The sequence below is a fragment of the Netta rufina genome, assembly GCF_964035555.1.
Source record: "Netta rufina genome assembly, chromosome: 17".
Lineage (NCBI taxonomy): Eukaryota > Metazoa > Chordata > Aves > Anseriformes > Anatidae > Netta > Netta rufina.
Genome location: NC_140141.1, coordinates 1760719 through 1778844, shown reverse-complemented (window position 1 = coordinate 1778844; position 18126 = coordinate 1760719). Strand labels below are relative to the sequence as shown.

The following is an 18126-nucleotide window of genomic DNA, read 5'->3' as shown; positions in this document are numbered from 1 at the left end:
TGGATGAAAAGCATGCTGGAAATGAAATGTGTGATTAGTCATTACAAACAGCAAAATGCAATTAATTAACACAAATTGTATAATACTTTCTGTGATCATCTGAGATCATGATTCAGCAGCCACAAAGAAAAAAGAAAGTAAAAAGCATCCAACCAAAGAACTTCCACTTTACATATATTTATTATGATCCTGGAATCCATTGATACTAAGCAGGGTCCTACTCTGACAAGTATGAAACCTGGTTATTAATTTTCAATACTGTTGGCACAAAAAATTAAATGAGCATGTCATTCATTCATTAATCATTTCATAATTAAATAACCAAATAAAGCTCTTAGATTGCTTTTTGAAAGGATGTAAAAATAAATGAAAGTCTATTCTAGCAACATTGTAGCGAAGTGGATGTTTTATCAAAAATAGTGACATCCTTAGTAAATCAGAATGATTCTCGTATCTCACATCTGTATTGTTAATTTAACAGGATTGATAAAATTACATTCAGTCCTTAAAAAAATTAGACAAACCATAAAAATCTGTCAGTTGAAGGGATAAAAATCTTAATTAATGACACTTGCAAAAAGAAATAGTTTAGTTTTGTCTTCACTAGCTTTGAAACATGGACATAAAATGTTGACACACATTTCCAGTGATAAAAGGCAATTTCAGATTCACTGTAACCTCACTGATAAACATTGCTAAGATGCAATTACCTCCAGGATTGCAGCAGACATCCCCTCTGAAATTGAGCTGTTCACCACAGCAAAGCACCTTTGCATAGCAGCATGAAGATCATCCTGTGGCATCTCCTGTAATAAATGTATTCCAGGTGCCCTAGAAATAAAATGCACACAAATAAGACACCTTCTAAGAACATACTCTCAGAATTCTTCCTAAAACCGAAAACAATGATGAAAGATGGTCAGAGAAGTTCAGGCATGGTTCTGATGTTAACAATTGCTTTCCCATGGGCAAACCACTTTGCCATGTTTTTGTTAGCTTTCTATAAATGCATATATTTCTATAAATTTATAACTGCAATTATAAACGGGTATATCTTGCTACCTACCACTTCACTGTCTGTTCGTCTGGAGTTTTAGAACCAATCACTTAACACCAGGCTCTGTTAACCACAATCAGTCAGTCTCACAGATGAAGGAGCTGAGTTTGATGGTGACTTTTGAGAAACATAGGGAAAGGGAGTACAACGGTCTGAATGGTCAGCTGCAGGAAATGTTGACTTTTCAGATGTTGGCTTTTTCGGATGGATCGAGGTTCTAAAACATATCATCTGCTTCTTCTTTTAGGATAAACACTTTTCTCTTCTGAATGTTTACATTCTTCCTGTTGTCATCTTCCCCAGTTTAAGCAAAGTCAATCAAATCAAGGGTGCAGAATGGAATAATAGGGTAATGAGGTGTTCAGTCTCAAATGAAGTGGGTGGGACCTTTAGAATTTTTTTTCAAAGAGCCAGCATCTCCTCCTGTTGATGAGTCCACTCCTGCCTCTTTATCCTTGACATGAGATCACAAAGCCAGATGGAAAAGCATTTGACCCTAACACTGGCCTCCTCCCCCCCATCAACTAGACTTTGTTAGAAATTGATGTTCTGATTGTGCAGTAACATCCAGCTTCTGCAGAGATAAATAACTATATTAGGGGAAGTATTAATGCATGATTACAGGAAACACGTTTCCAATAAATAACCTGATAAAAAAATTATCTGTCTGCAAAACAGATACTTTATGCGGATTTTAACTCAGGCATATAGCTGATATTATCAATCTGAGATAATATGTTTGTTCTGTTCTAGCCAGAAAATTCTAGGTTTTGCAGTCAAAAAAAGAAATATCTCTGTTCTCTAAAATTTATACCTTCCAGTCAGGAAACTCATAAAGGAGGGACAGAAAAAAGCTACACATGGTTATCTTGTCTACGTACTCATTCACCCACCAACAGGATGCAACATCTTGCTGAAGTCAAGATGAAAGAAACAATGAAAATACATAAAAAAGTAATAAATATGAATCATACCTGATCCTAAGTCAGATGTGACTTAACATAAAACGTGAAGAGATCTACTGGCTAATCTAAAATTTAAAGTATGTAGAATAGCTGGTCTGAGAATATCACATGCCAAATAATCCAAATACATTTGTTAGTCATACAGAGAGTTTGAATGTATGACCATTTATATATATAAAAAAAGCATTTATGCACATGATCTTAAAAAGCTACCCGGCCAGCTGCTTTCATTTGGAGCAGATAAAAGGCTTAACATTAATTCTTACCTCTTAACTTTTTCTTTAACTTCATTTGTAAAAAGTGGATCAACCTAGAAAGGAATATACACACAGGTAAAGGGCAGTACTGCAGCACTACATTTGAAATACCAAGAAAAGAAAAATAATTTTTAGTACATTTTTTAATAAAATGTATGAGTGTGCTGAGCTTCAAAATCATAACAAAGATCAGTAACTTGGTGGAGTTACACTTGACTCTTCAGACAAATGCTCTTGTGAAGACTGACTCTTAGAATACCCAGCTATGGGTGTGAGTGCACAGCACAGCAGAGAGAATTGACTACCCCAGTCTCAGTTTCAGTGACTAACCTGATGCAGTGGAGCTGCTGTCAAAAGGGGAGGTTCTGTTTCTTCTCCCCTGACATCCCCCTCTGGCTGCAGGTTCTAATTAGAGGTAGATCTATTTAACATGAATGACTGCTTTCAGAAGACTTTGCAAAGGCTAACGTGATTCAAATGATGGATTTGACAACTTACTGCCTATGTGAGGAGCACTGCACTGATGTGCCAAGCAATTGTCCCTTTATGTATGAGGTTACCAGTGTGAGGAAGGGAAGGAACTTTTCAGACTTTAGTTAACACAGAAAGCAATCTGCATGTAAATGGTGACAGGCAAATAGATGTTACACACTGGCAGAAACGTTTGCTTGAAAACTAATAAACACAAAATTTTAAAACATAACATAACATTGAAGACATACTAGAGTAATTAAAATGTTTTCTAAGATGGGCAATTAACTCCAACAGTTTTATTTACAAAGCTTAACTATGACTGCTACTTTCATTTAACACATTTAAAAGAAATAAACAGAACTTGGAAATCCTTAACTAGACATGAAGAACAGAAGTAGACTGCTTTTTATTAAGACAGACTGGCTATATTGGATCAATTTATGATAGCTTACACAGCATACAGCAGTTGTAAGTCCTGGGAACAATATGGCTCATTTTCTTAATCATGTTAATATTTTTTTTTTCATTTTTGTTTTGTTTTGCTTTTACACGCTAAAAGATAGAAAGCCCTAACAAAGCATTTTAGAAAACCCTCTTGGAAAAAAACTCAGAATTGATTTTATGATGGTGTACATTGAACACAAGAATAATTATTTAATGAAAGCAGGGCTTCATAAATCAAAAGATACAAGCAAGTCAGCACTGTACTAAGGAATGAATTCCTACTGCATGCAAAAAAAAAAAAAAAAAAAAAAAAAGACTCGTGTAACTGTTTAGAAATGTATTTTTGGTAACAGCTGGGGAGAAAATGAGGTACCCTTTACTGAAGCACTTCCTAATCCGGGTGACAGTATGCTACAGACCTGTACACTAAGCCAGCATTGTCAAGTCACAGGTTCCTTGGATACTTTATATTGAACTTTGTGGCTGCTATTTCTGTATAAACATCTTTTCAGCTTTCTCCCTAAAGTACTATTTTGAGTTCCTCTCATGAGGAACTATACCAAGTTTCCTTTAAAATCAATGGAGTACTTGGAAGTGATTTAACATGCAGTGGGATATGGTCTTTTGCTCTTCTACCTTTAGAAGGCTAAGAAAAACTACAGCTTGTGACTCATAAAATTTGTAAGATATTAATTCCTATCCTATCTACTTCTCTGGAAGCCAAGAAATTGCCATCTGTCTCAGGAACAGAACAATCCTTTAAGCAGCATTCTTCTATTGGTAGATATTCCAAGAAGTCTGGCCTGAATATAATTCAGTTAAAATATTACTTTCAGGATGGGTGTAGCAATGACTTAGAGAAGTGATCCCCCGAGCTACATTTAGGAACTTGAGGGGGCACAGTTATCTAACCACAGCCTCAATATAGCAGAAAATTGAATACAACATAAGCTGTTCAGTAAGTTGGAAATACATTTAAAAAATGTGAATGTTTCCAAAGCCAACTGACTGTGGCAGGATGCCTAGGAACTCAGCAGTCTCAGAAAAAGCTACTGAAAAGGCAAGATTATTACTTCAGCCCCAAATGTCTCCATAGTTCTTCTATACATAGATGAGTGTTTGTTGTCATACTTTATTTTGTTACCTTTCAACATACCAGGCAAATATGATCAAGTTACCTATCATCCTCTGTTAAAAAATCCGCCATCCATTTTTAACATAGGAAGAGCCTTCAGAGAGCTGCACATTTGATCAACTAACAAGACCAGATATCCTTTAAAGAAAGATCTGTGCTGCTGACTGGCAAAAAAATATCTGAGATGTTTGACAGTGCTGAAAGTCACCAAATGCTGTCTAAAGATGAAGGTGCCTGTTAAGAACAGGGCCTACCATGACGAAAATCTTTCAGAACTTCTATACGCTATACTACATTGCTGTAATATGAAAATGAACTCAGAGTGAAGCAATGGCCCAGAAACATCTTCATTGTGATGTTGGGGCTGTTGTGGCCCTATAGACATCGTAGAAAAACAAAACAAAACAAAACAAAACAAAACAAAACAAACAAACAAAAAAACAGGTCTTAGTACACTTAAAGTTTTGTCAGATTATCACCCAGAGTACTAAAGAGTCAAAAGCTACATCTGCAAGCATATTCAGTATAGATAGGAAGAATTTGCTCAGTTGCTCTGGTTTGTGAGGCTTCAGCAGTATTGCTGTGAAAGAAATCAGCTTTATTCACAGCTGCAGGTAAACCCACATTACAATTTTTATCTGATCAATGTTGAGTAGGCTCAGCAAGACTGAGCTTCCCATAGAACTAAATAACATAATTATTGTATGCAATGCAACATAATCTGCCTGCAGCAAATGCACTAGAAATTTAAAATCCTAGCTAAAACACTAAATTCAGCCATTCAACATTATCTTTTCCATACACTAAAAGGTTAAGGAAATTAAATGTCTTCAGACCTAACCTGTAGCTCTACTACTTCAATTCAGGACAACTAACAACTAGCCAAAAATATAGTTTTAATTCAGCTGAAACAATTTGGCAGCTAGCATCTAAATTAACTTACTTTCATCCTTTAGTGATATTACAACACTATGGGAGAAATATCTTTAAATATTTTACAGATGTTAGTCATTGATTCCTTTGCACTGCCACAGGTTTGACTCCTATGCACTGCCTCAGGTTTATTTCTGGTAACTTACTATGAGAAAGCAAAACAAATTTAAAAAGATGACCAAAATGTCTAAAATCCTCACTGGAGGCAGGAAGCACATCTTTTAATTCTAAAGCACAGCTTCATTACACCTGCTCTAGTTTTACCTTCCATATAAGTTCACTTTCAAACCATTTTGTGTATTAGTATAAAAAAAATGCAGCTAAAATAAAAATGTAAAAATAGGTTTAAAAATAAAATATTGTCTTTATATTTGCAAAGAACAAAACAGAATGAGAAAACAGAAACATATTTGCCCATTCAGATTTTATGTATTTTCTCATAAAATTGACTTCCTGCAAAGTTTTCATTCTCCTGTAAAGAGAAAGCAGAGATAAGACTGACAGAGAGACCCAAACACATTACCCAAATAAAACAATGAAGCTTTAGTACTGTTTTAGCATAAGTAAGAATTTGTTTCATATGACACAGCTGCCTAGTCATACCCTTTCCACTGGTTAGATAAAGGCTATGGGTTGCCTTTTCTAGACTCTGGCTAATTAGCTCTTGGCTAACACGGTGCATGCTTCCCTCTTCAGTGAGGTTCAGTCTTGCCACTTCCTCAGAAATCATAATACTTGATTTGAAAATCATGGGGCTGGAGGAAAGAGATTCCAAGAGCTTCTCTTGCTTGTGAAAAGAGAGGCAATTAGAAATCATAACTTTCAAATGCATCAAACATGGTCTTTAAAAACAAAAACAAAAACAAAACAAAACAAAAAAAACAGTATGTGTAAAACAGATTTTCAGTTGCTATAAACTATTGATAACAGTTTGCATTAAGAAAAAAATAAGTGACTAGAATTGGACTAACTCAGTGCATATCCTCTTAGAAAACTCTCCTAGCTGCTTTCACTTTTGCGACAAAAAGTGGAGCACATGCTGAGTGAGTTGGACTTGTAGCTGCTAGCAGAACTCTGAACTTTGGAAGTCAGAGCACTGGAAACACTTCCACTTCCACAGTTCAGACCTGTTGTGAAAAGCCTTTACAACTGCTAGATTTGCACCTTCTTATCTCTATGAAAGTCAGAAGTCCTCTGACATAGGTTCAGTTTGGAAAGAATTATTGCGGTATCTCACATGAGCAAGAGGAAGTATTTAGGAATGAACATGCGAATAAAATAGTACTAGTAATTCTAACAACTTACTGCAGGTCCAATTATGCCCAGATGGACACTGGGATCCTTTCTGTGCCAATCTAAAACAGAAGAACATCTTTTTATTAATCAAAATTACTAATTTTAAATATTATTTTAAAGCACAAGAAATACTCTTCCTTCTCTAAAATCAATGTAAATAGCTTCATGTATAAAGTAGAACTAGGCAAATATTGTATTACTACCTAAAGGACAGATTTCATGCTCTGCTCTCAGACTACTCCTCAGAATTCAAATGATTAGTATATCTAAAATTTAATATTCAGCATTTCTGCTTCATGAAATCTCTTATGATTCAAGGGTTATTTAACTAAGCTCAGATATTAATTTTGAATCATCTCACGAAAACAATGCTCTATTGTGACCCTATAGTGACCCTAGCCACTAAGACAAAATGATTTGAAATTTTCCTCTAATGTAAAGGCATATTTGGAAGCAACTGCAACCACTGTAATTAATAGTCAGTTATAATGTGCACAGAGAAATCTGCCATTCTTCCACGACCAGAATAGAACCCCATCACAAAACCAATACTTGACATTAATAAACTACTTTTGTTACTGAACATCACAAGGCAGTGAAGGCTCATAAAAGTAAACAGAACAGCTGAGGCTAAATTCCCAGCTTGGAATACCCAAACCTTTTACAGATACAAGCTGAGAACCTAGCAAACCATTCACTTATGTGACTATAAGAAAACTTCATAATGATGGGTGGTAAAATTTGCTTCTAACTTTAGTGGTATTACTTAGCACACATGCCAATCAGTCTAACAGCCACAGGACAGTAAAATAAAAAAAGTTATTTTGAAGTAGGTGAATCCTTCTTTTGTCTTCCATTAATATTGTATGTATCAGCAAAACAGTTTTACCAACAAGTAAAGGCATCAAATAGTGCTTTGATTTTAATGCTGTTATTCCCAGCAGGCTGAAAAAGATGCAGTACAGAAATAATGCATTGAACAGATCAACGGTTACATGTGCATTTTAAAAATATAAATATATTATGAAGTTTTCTGCAATGAATAAGACAGCTTATGCCAAACTTGTAAACACAAAAAGAATTTTTTCTACATCCAGGAACAAAACAAATACCAAATACCTACCTGAAAATACATCTACTAAATACAGAGGGTCTTTGACTCTCCGAAGTCCACATATCAAAAGAAACACGTGTAAACTGTCTCTATCTGTAGGAATGTCTGTAACAAAACATTTTAAAAATCTGAATGCAGATAAAAAAGTTAAATCACTCTAAATCGTTTCATGAATAAGCACATACAATGGTAACAGCGGTATCAGGGTGGATTCTGAAAACTTCTCATTATGGTTCCCTCTGTTTCTTGCTCTCACACTAATCCTCAAATCAACTCACTGGAGAACTTAATCATGCATATCATTCTACAGTGCATATGAGTTCATTTCAAGAGGCAGTGAATGTGCAGGATTTGGAGAAATAAATTGGTAGTCAGTATTCTTCAACACCCGAAATCAGCTTTGACTGACTGGGCAACTATACAAATCAGTGCGTTTCTCAGTTCTTCTACCCATAAGAATAAATATGCATTCAAAATATGCATTCATATAATAATTCAACACCTGTTTCAAGGATATTGTGAGGCTTGGTCAGATACACGTTGTTATAAAAGATCAGCTAAATGTCTAATAGTTATCTATCCCTAACATGCCAACACTACTACAGAATATTTAACCAGAAGTTAAATTATTCCAAAGCATTTATTTTAATGCTATTGTAAAGAAATGCAAATAAAAAATATATAGGAATATTTTTTAATATAATAAATTTATTTTGGAAAAAATCTCAACATGTTCATTTTTAACATCGAAAATCCCTCTTGCAAATATACCACAATAACCCACAAAAAACATTTTGCAGGCTATCTTAAAAAAGGAAGGTCAGATGTATGTTTTTGCATTTGCCATTGGCTATATAACAGCACAATTAATTCAGAACATACTTCTAAAGAAGGGTCACTTAGTGATGAATTTTGGTAAAATGTGTTTATAATAAAATAATTCAGATGTGCTGAATGAACACACTCATAACAACATAATTTAATAAACTCTAGAGAGGGTGCAATGTTCTCTGATTTATTGTACAAAGCAGATTAGCTTGCTGTCCTTCAGTGCATGTTTTTATTGAGCTCATGGCAAGGATAGATAACATTATCTAACACTAGTCAGCTGAACAGTGGAGGACTTGTTAGTGTTAGGTCAGAGATTGGACTCAGTGATCTTGGAGGTCTCTTCCAACCTAGATGATTCTGTGATTCTGTAACAAGGAGCATCAAACCGTAGCTCTTCAGGGTGTCTGTGGGACATTAATGCATTGGCCACACACTGGGACTATGTCACATAGCTACCAGGAGGGCTCTGCTGCATGGTCAGATTTTCTCTCGATGGAACGTGTGATTAACAGAGGAAGGCAGCAGAATGGTTGTGGTGGCTCTGCCATCCCCTGCTGCTGAACACTGCAGAGCTCCCTTCTCTGAGGCTTCCTCTTCCCTTTCGCTTCCACTCTCCACCAGCCGCAGCAGCACCTCAGCTGCTATACGGCATGACTGAATTGCTGCAGTTTGGAATCTGAGATCACCCAAACTTGGTACCAACTTACATTTCTTTACCGTGTTGTATTACTTAACTGCAGGGTCTGCTCCAGGCCCTGGAAAAAACAGGAATGTCTCTTCTTGTGTCAAGGGACTGGCTTAATATGAGCTTTGCAACAAACCTCTCTATGGCAGGGAGTAAAAGCCAGAAGAGTGGTGCATACTAAGCTGCTATTACTTTTAAAATTAAAATCCAGTTCAGGGACTTTTAAATGGTCCCTGTCACAGGGTTCATTATTAAGTCAGTTCCATTTAACTTAAACAGCTTGAGCTGTCAAGAGTGGCTGAAGCAGACACGGTAAGTAATATTTTACTGGTTATTGGACCAAGAAATAATTTGTAATTTATAATACAGAAACATTTGGATTGAAAAAGCCATTCTTCTGGTGCAATGGTCCATTAATTCTATTTGTTTTTAATACATGCAGCAGTGGTCTCAATTCATGACAAACTGAAACAAATTACTGTAACATGTTGACAAAATTGAGATTGCATTTTAACTATCCATATGGCACAAATATTCATTTTACATTATGAACTCCCACCTATTGATGTTCAGCTCTGGCTATTTTGGAACAAGCTTAAAGTTACCACTGAAGGCTCAGTGAGACAGTAGTGAGAAATCAGGTCTCCCTGTTCTCACGTAGAGATTACAAAATTATTGCACTCCTGATCTGACAGCATACTAATCAACATTAACCATGCTTAAAATAACTGCTTCTTCTCTCTTAATATCTTTTTGTTTCTATCTTAAAGCTTTCAGTCTTTTCATTTTATTAGACAAGGGTTTAAAGTGCTCTAACAATGAAAAGCCCTAACAGAGCAACTCTATGCAGTCCTGATTATCATTCTGATCCCCATACAAAAAAACTTAAACCAAAACAGAAATGGGAAAAAGGCCCTACAGACTGTAATTACACTTTGAAATTTGGATTTTTCCATTCAGATCCATGGCCTTTAAAGGTATTTCTCCTAAGAATCTCATGACTAACAGTTTAATTACTTCACTAGTGAAACTACCTAAAAAAATGTTCATTAAAGAAAATAGTCCACTTATTTGATTTATTATTTTGAATAGACATTCACAAGCCTGAATTAAAACTGGCAGATTGCCCCCTTCATGAAACTGTAGAAAGCACTACTTCTCTATTATGGAATGTTTCTCACTTTTCTCTCAGATAGAAGATATTGGGCACACTGCGCTAGAGATTGGATTCTGCACGGCATTTCTAAAAGCTGTCAAAGAAGGGCTATTCAGGAAAGGATTTGCCTCTGCCACTCAATTTAGTGAAGTGAGAGTCAGTTGTAGTTTTACTTTATTGTATGCTGTAGATCATAGTTATCACCTAATTCATTTTTACAGGCAGACTCTCACCAATTCAATCCACTTAGAAACATATAAAGACATTCCTGACAAGACTGCATTACCAGCACATCACAGCCCCTGCTCAGTGTTGGGAGTTTACTCACTCTGTCTACTTAAGAACAAAGTTAAGAAGCACCTGTGTATTTATTAGTTTTCTACTCATTCACTTAAAATAGTTAGATTTACACATCATGATGACGCCTGCATAGTTGTGTTTTTTTTTCTGACCTGTTGCTCTCTCAAGCCTTGTCAGCACCCCTACTGTGAGAAAAAAAATACAACCTTTTGTACTAGAAAGCAATAATTTTAGTATGTCTTCTCCTCACAAGAACACTAACAAGGGGGACATCTTAACAGAATAACTGCAATAGCTGCCTTTAACAGCTATAGCCAACAGCTGGGTGAAAACGTATTTGAAAGAAGACATTTTTGATTTTTCCTGGAGCATAAACAGAGTTTCAGTATCTGAGTTTTTGCTATCATTCTGTCTTCCCCAGATAGGCTACTTAATCAGTTGTAAAATACAACAGCCCCATGTGATTCATTTCTGAAATGGAAATACACCACTATGACACAATCAACCGACTTGCTGTTTTGATACATTCAGTGTGTCGCTGTATTGTTTGAATAACATGCAACACCCAAATAACAAAGAAATGCTTGTGTCTCTTTTTCCCGGCTTCTGTTAGTGTTATGAAAAGATTTGAAACAGCACAATGTGCTTCATTACCTCCTAGCTCATGCATCCTTCTGTTTGCTTTGCAAAGCAAATATAAAATGGAAAGATTTGTCCATACTCACTGGCAAGAAAAAAAAAAAAGAAAGAAAAAGAAAAAAAAAAGAAAAAAAAAGAAAAAAAAAGAAAAAAAAAACCCTGCATTTTCTGAAGTATGCAGCCATACTTCAAAATCACTGTACATTAAATACAAGTCTTGCCACTGTAATCAACATCTTCTTCACTGTCAAAAATAATTGTTTAATATCAGTAAGAGATGCTCCTTTAAATGTGCTTTGTTAGTATTCATCTATGGCTGTAGTCTGACTTGTTAAGTTGTCCTTATCTATAAAAAACAGCTATACGTTGGCCATGGCCAGTCTTGATCGTGCTTAGCAGGTTACTTGTTTAGCAAGATGTGAAAGGTCAAAACAACAAGAGTGATTGATAGGATTATGGAAACTCATTCCTTTCGTCAGCTTGACAGTATGCTGAGCTGATATACCACACAGAACTATAGGGATTGTGACAAATGAACTGCAGGTAAACTGAAATGAATCAGCCACAGTGGCAGATTAAGACTGACATGGAACTCCCACAGTCATGCAACTCCTTTTTTATGATACAGCAGAGTGGGTATGATGCTCAAATCTGAAACACAACAATGCAACGTTGGAACGTGTAATTTCAGAGTGGAATTGCATGATCAAAACAGTACCTTGTTTTGATCTGTGTGCTTGGGTAGCTGTTGCTGATATTGGAACCTGGCACAAAATGCATAATCTAATAGATGAAATGTGATTAATAATCAGGACTTGTGTCCTCCTGATGGCTGTGATTCTGAGTCACGGTGTGCCCTAGAGAAAGTTTCTCAAATCTAGACTTACCCATCTGGATTTACCCATTCATCTGCAAGCAGATTGAATCCTTGACACAAAGCAATGTACAGGGTTTAATTTTTAGTAAACTGTTTGGAGGTCTTTAGTTACAAGACAGAATGAGAGAACGGACTATATTAAAAGCATACAGTGAAAAACATCTTCATAATACAACACTTTCCTGCTGAAGCATGCTGAAGTTTGTTATTTAAGATTTCATTGGCTCTTGGTTTGTTTTTTATCTGAAATTGTGTAACTGTTTGTCACATCCACTATTTTTAGGAAAAACAATAATTTACTATTATGATACACTATGACAGTTTACACTTGGGCCCTTTAAAAAATCTATACTTAAATGCCAGGATAGCATAACGTGAACACAGGCAAATGGCATGAAAATCAGAATAATTTCTGAAGCATTAATAAGGACATCATTTTTCTGAGAAAGTCAAGAATAAGTAGAGATGTCATCCAAATAGATTTTGAAAGAGTAGATTCATTTAACTCCATGTCTCTAGGTACTATCAGGCAAAAAATGTAGTAATCATAGATGTACGGTTTAAAAAAAAAAAACTGCAAATCTTTAATCTTACTGAAAGGCTGCAGGCCTCAAAGTGAGTGAGTAATATCAAGCATTAGCTTGCTAAGAGTTACAGACGCAATTTAAGAACATTGTATCTTAAGTGACCTATTTTAGAATCATACAATCTCCTGAGCTGGAAAGGACACATGAGGATCATTAAGTCCAGCTCCTGACTCCACACAATGCAACCTAGGAGTTTCTTACCACATGCTCAAATGTAGAAAATAAGTGTTTTTCTTATTTAAAAGTATTTTCTGTACTTTTGCAGGGTGTTTTCAAAACATATGTTGGGTAGATGAGCTTTCTCAGTTCATTAGTATAGTCTTTGTTAACAATCTCCTTCACATGATGTCTGTGTTTATTAGGGTTTACAGCTTCACCCACATTCCACTGAGATCAAAAGGAGCCTTTCATCAAGGTATGAAGACTCTGTGATCTAAAATAGCTATATCGCATCCTTGAGCTAAGTTGTTAAAGATCAGTGTCAGTTTTTGCATTTTCTTAGACTGTCTTGTCATTTCCTGTCATTCAGTTTTCAGTAAAAGCCAAAACTTTCATTACCTCTCCAAAGTCTACAGACAAGCATCTTAAATTGCTAACAAAACTGATATAGATTCCTAGATTATAAGGTCAGAGAAAACCATTTTGAGTATGTGGTCTGACCTCCAAAGCGACACAGGCTGTAGTACTTTCACAGAATCACAGAATCACAGAATTTCTAGGTTGGAAGAGACCTCAAGATCATCGAGTCCAACCTCTGACCTAACGCTAACAGTCCCCACTAAACCATATCCCTAAGCTCTACATCTAAACATCTTTTAAAGACTTCCAGGGATGGTGACTCCACCACTTCCCTGGGCAGCCTGTTCCAATGCCTCACAACCCTTTCGGTAAAGAAGTTCTTCCTAAGATCCAACCCAAAACTTCCCTGGTGCAACTTTAGCCCATTCCCCCTCGTCCTGTCACCAGGCACGTGGGAGAACAGACCAACCCCCACCTCATTACAGCCTCCTTTAAGGTACCTGTAGAGAGCAATAAGGTCACCCCTGAGCCTCCTTTTCTCCATGCTGAACAAGCCCAGCTCCCTCAGCCGCTCTTCGTAGGACTTGTTCTCCAGGCCCCTCACCAGCTTCGTTGCCCTTCTCTGGACTCTCTCGAGCACCTCGATGTCCTTCCTGTAGCGAGGGGCCCAAAACTGAACACAGTACTCGAGGTGCGGCCTCACCAGAGCCAAGTACAGGGGGACGATCACCTCCCTAGCCCTGCTGGTCACACTGCTTCTTATGCAAGCCAGGATGCTGTTGGCCTTCTTGGCCACCTGAGCACACTGCTGGCTCATATTCAGCCGACTATCAACCAATACTCCCAGGTCCTTCTCTGCCTGACAGCTTTCCAACCACTCATCTCCCAGCCTGTAGCTCTGCTTGGGGTTGTTGCACCCCAGGTGCAAGACCCGGCACTTGGCCTTGTTGAACTTCATGCAGTTGACCTCAGCCCATCGGTGCAGCCTATCCAGATCCTCCTGCAGAGCCTTCCTACCCTCAAGCAGATCGACACACACACCTAACTTGGTGTCATCTGCAAACTTACTGAGGGTGCACTCAATGCCCTCGTCCAGATCATCGATGAAGATATTAAAGAGGACCGGCCCCAGTACCGAGCCCTGGGGGACACCACTAGTGACCGGCCTCCAACTGGATTTGACTCCATTCACCACGACTCTTTGGGCCCAGCTATCCAGCCAGTTTCTAACCCAACGAAGCATGCGCCAGTCCAAGCCAAGAGCAGCCTGTTTCTTGAGGAGAATGCTGTGGGAGACGGTGTCAAAAGCCTTGCTGAAGTCAAGGTAGACCACAGCCACAGCCTTTCCCTCATCCACTCAGTGTGTCACTTTGTCATAGAAGGAGATCAGGTTCGTCAAGCAGGACCTGCCTTTCATAAACCCATGCTGACTGGGCCTGATCGCCTGCTTGCCCTGCAAGTGCTGCGTGATGACTCTCAGGAGGATCTGCTCCATGAGCTTCCCTGGCACTGAGGTCAAACTGACAGGCCTACAGTTCCCCGGGTCTGCCCTCCGGCCCTTCTTGTAGATGGGCGTCACATTTGCTAGCCGCCAGTCAACTGGGACCTCCCCCGATCGCCAGGACTGTTGATAAATGATGGAAAGCGGCTTGGCCAGCTCCTCTGCCAGTTCTCTCAGTACCCTTGGGTGGATCCCATCCGGCCCCATCGACTTGTGCACATCCAAGTGCCATAGCAGGTCACCAACCATTTCCTCCTGGATAGTGAGGGTCATATTCTGCTCCCCATCCCCTTCCACCAGCTCAGGGTACTGGGTATCCAGAGAACAACCGGTATTGCCGCTAAAGACTGAGGTGAAGAAGGCATTAAGCACCTCCACCTTTTCCTCATCTCTTGTAAATAAGTTTCCCCCCGCATCCAGTAAAGGATGGAGATTCTCCTTAGTCCTCCTTTTTGTGTTGACGTATTTATAAAAACATTTTTGTTATCTTTAACGGCAGTAGTCAGATTGAGCTCCAGATGAGCTTTGGCCTTTCTAATTTTGTCCCTGCACAGCCTCGCAACATCCTTATAGTCCTCCCTAGTGGCCTGCCCACTTTTCCAAAGATTATAAACCCTCTTTTTCCTGCTAAGCTCAAGCCACAATTCTCTGTTGATCCAGGCTGGTCTTCTTCCCCGCCAGCTCGTCTTTGGGCATGTGGGGACAGACCGTTCCTGCGCCATTAAGATTTTTCTCTTGAAGAGCGCCCAGCCTTCCTGGACTGCTCTGCCCTTCAGAACCGCCTCCCAAGGGACTCTGCCAACCAGTGTCCTGAACAGCTCATAGTCAGCCCTCCGGAAGTCCAATACAGTGGTTTTATTGGTCCCCTTCCTGGCCTCGCCAAGAATAGTGAACTCCACCATTTCATGGTCACTGCCCAAGACAGCTCCCGAGAATCACATCCTCCACCAGTCCTTCTCTGTTTGTGAAGAGAAGGTCTAGCGGGGCGCAACCCCTGGTAGGCTCACTAACCAGCTGCGTCAGGAAGCTATCTTCCACGCTCTCCAGAACCTCCTAGACTGCTTTCTCTGGGCTGTGTTGTGCTTCCAGGATATGTCAGGGAAGTTGAAGTCCCCCACGAGTACAAGCACTGAAGATTTCGCAACTTCTGTCAGCTGCCTGTAGAACTCCTCATCCGTCTCCTCATCCTGGTTCGGCGGTCTATAACAGACCCCGACCAGGACGCTAGCCTTGTTGGCCTTCCCGCCGATCCTAACCCAAAGGGACTTGACCTTGTCATTCCCAGCCTTGAGTTCTACAATATTGAAAGATTCTCTAATATAGAGAGCCACACCATTTCCTAAATAGTCTCAAGTTACTAAATAAACTGAAAAGGTTGTCTTCTTGAAGTCTGTGTTGGAATTTAGACTTGGTTTGTTTGTTTTGTTTTTTTGCTTTGCCTACTGTTGTTTGCCATCTCTCATCCACATAAGAGAAACACTGTGAAGCTGATTGTAACTAGAATGCAAAATGTCTTTAACCCCCCTCCCCTTTTTTTTTTTAAGATTTCACCAGTAAATATTTTAACAGCCAGCCACTGAAAATAATGCAGCTAGCACACGACAACTATGCAAATATCACCTCTGAAACTCTCAAGTCTGCTGCTGAGACTATGAAAAAATACAAATTCCATGATTTTTGCATTAAGTTGGCATTACACCCATAACAACAACAATAAAAAAACTTTTCACAGCACAGATTCAGCTTATATTAGGCAATTACCACTTATGTTAGCCACCCAAATGATCAAATGGAATGTACAAATGTAGTGGGATTGCTTAGCTTTTGATTCAGTACCATTTAGTTTTGGGGGCTAGGTAGGAAGTCTCTGACAGTGAAATGTATTTGATGCACTCTGCCACTCACTGAATCTGCCATTAAATTCTTCTGGAAGCCATTATCCTAACTTAAATAGACAATTTATATAGCAGTGTGACATTTAACATCAAGCAAATGGTATAGTTTTTCTGTGACTGAATAATTCAGTACAAAGAATATCCATACGATGTGTGTTCTATAAAATAAGTCCTGAAATATTCTAAAGGGCCTAATTCATTTTAAAGAATAATTTCACAATGTATGGGGCTGATCACCAAACATGGATAGCTCAAATGCACTGCAATTTGCATTGTAGGGCAGTTTCTTTTCATTCAGTCCTGGGAACCGCATATCTGATATAAATTCAAGGAGACTACTAAAGATATAGGCAAGAGTTATCTGGAGAAGTATTTCCCACAAAAATCATTAATTCCCTTTAGGTATGGAATAGATCTTCATGACAGAAGTGTGGGTTTTTCATTTGTTTGTTTTTAAAAGATCATAAATGCCAAGTGAATGAGATTGGACAGCTTTATCTGCATAAAAGTTAAGGATCTTTTCAAGTGCACTTCATTGTGCAAGCCAGCACTGTCAAAATGGTATTCTTCTGAGCAAAATTGCCTTCTTCTTTCTTTTTTTTTTTTCTACTGATTGCTCTGCATTAGGAGAATTGTAAATATTTCAAATACCTTGAAACTGCAAATCCCCAGAAGAGCAATTCAAAGGGAAGTTCTAATAAGTGCAAAGGTACCGTCAAGAACCTGCCTCCATGTGCAATATTAAGAGAAGTGGAAATTTTAGCCTGCCACCAGAGATAGAAATAGAGACAAGACTGATAAAATAAATGAGTTCCAGATTCTTTTCAGTGGTGCCCTGTGACAGGATAAGAGGCAAAGGGCACAAAGTGAAACACAGGAAGTTCCACCTGAATATGAGAAAACACTTCTTTCTTGTGAGGGTGACAGAGTACTGGAAGAGGTTGCCCAGACAGGCTGTGTAATCTCTTTCTCTGGAGATATTCAAAACCTTCCTGGATGTGACCCTGTGCGATGTGCTCTAGGTGACTCTGCTTTGGCAGGACTTGATGGTCTCCAGAGGTTCCTTTCCAACTTCAACCCTTCCGTGAGTTGAAACAGTCATAAAAAGAAAAGCAAAACAAAACCACCGAATAATGTGATGCCAGTTTTCAAGCTATTATTTAACAGGCACAAATGTTAGAGTTGCATTTTAGTTTGCTTTTCATGTATTTTATGAATTATTTTGTGCTTTTGTATTAGTACACATTAGGCAAAAGACTGCCTCTAATATATTAGATGATATGCACTTAGGGGGAGCTCCCCCCTCCCTGATCTGTTGACTGCACTTTTAATCATAGACTAGTTAGACATGAGGTCCAATCAATGCTAGGGCTGTGCTAGCAAGTGACAAATCATTTCACTTCAGAAAAATATTAATCTTAGTGGTGCTGTGCTTGTGGGCCATGATTTACTGAGAACAAA

The 18126-nt window shown here is 38.3% G+C and overlaps 1 protein-coding gene across 1 annotated transcript in view; it reads right to left on the bottom strand.

Annotated features, from left to right (window-relative positions):
• GLT1D1 (glycosyltransferase 1 domain containing 1) overlaps nucleotides 1–18126 on the bottom strand; it is a gene marked incomplete at both ends in the record, with an annotated part of 64987 nt that overhangs the window by 18253 nt on the left and 28608 nt on the right. Inside the window, 4 exons of the mRNA XM_084297500.1 lie at nucleotides 711–831; nucleotides 2289–2332; nucleotides 6571–6620; nucleotides 7685–7780. Of these exons, the coding sequence (XP_084153626.1) occupies nucleotides 711–831; nucleotides 2289–2332; nucleotides 6571–6620; nucleotides 7685–7780 (311 nt within the window). The remainder of the gene's footprint in view (nucleotides 1–710; nucleotides 832–2288; nucleotides 2333–6570; nucleotides 6621–7684; nucleotides 7781–18126) is intronic.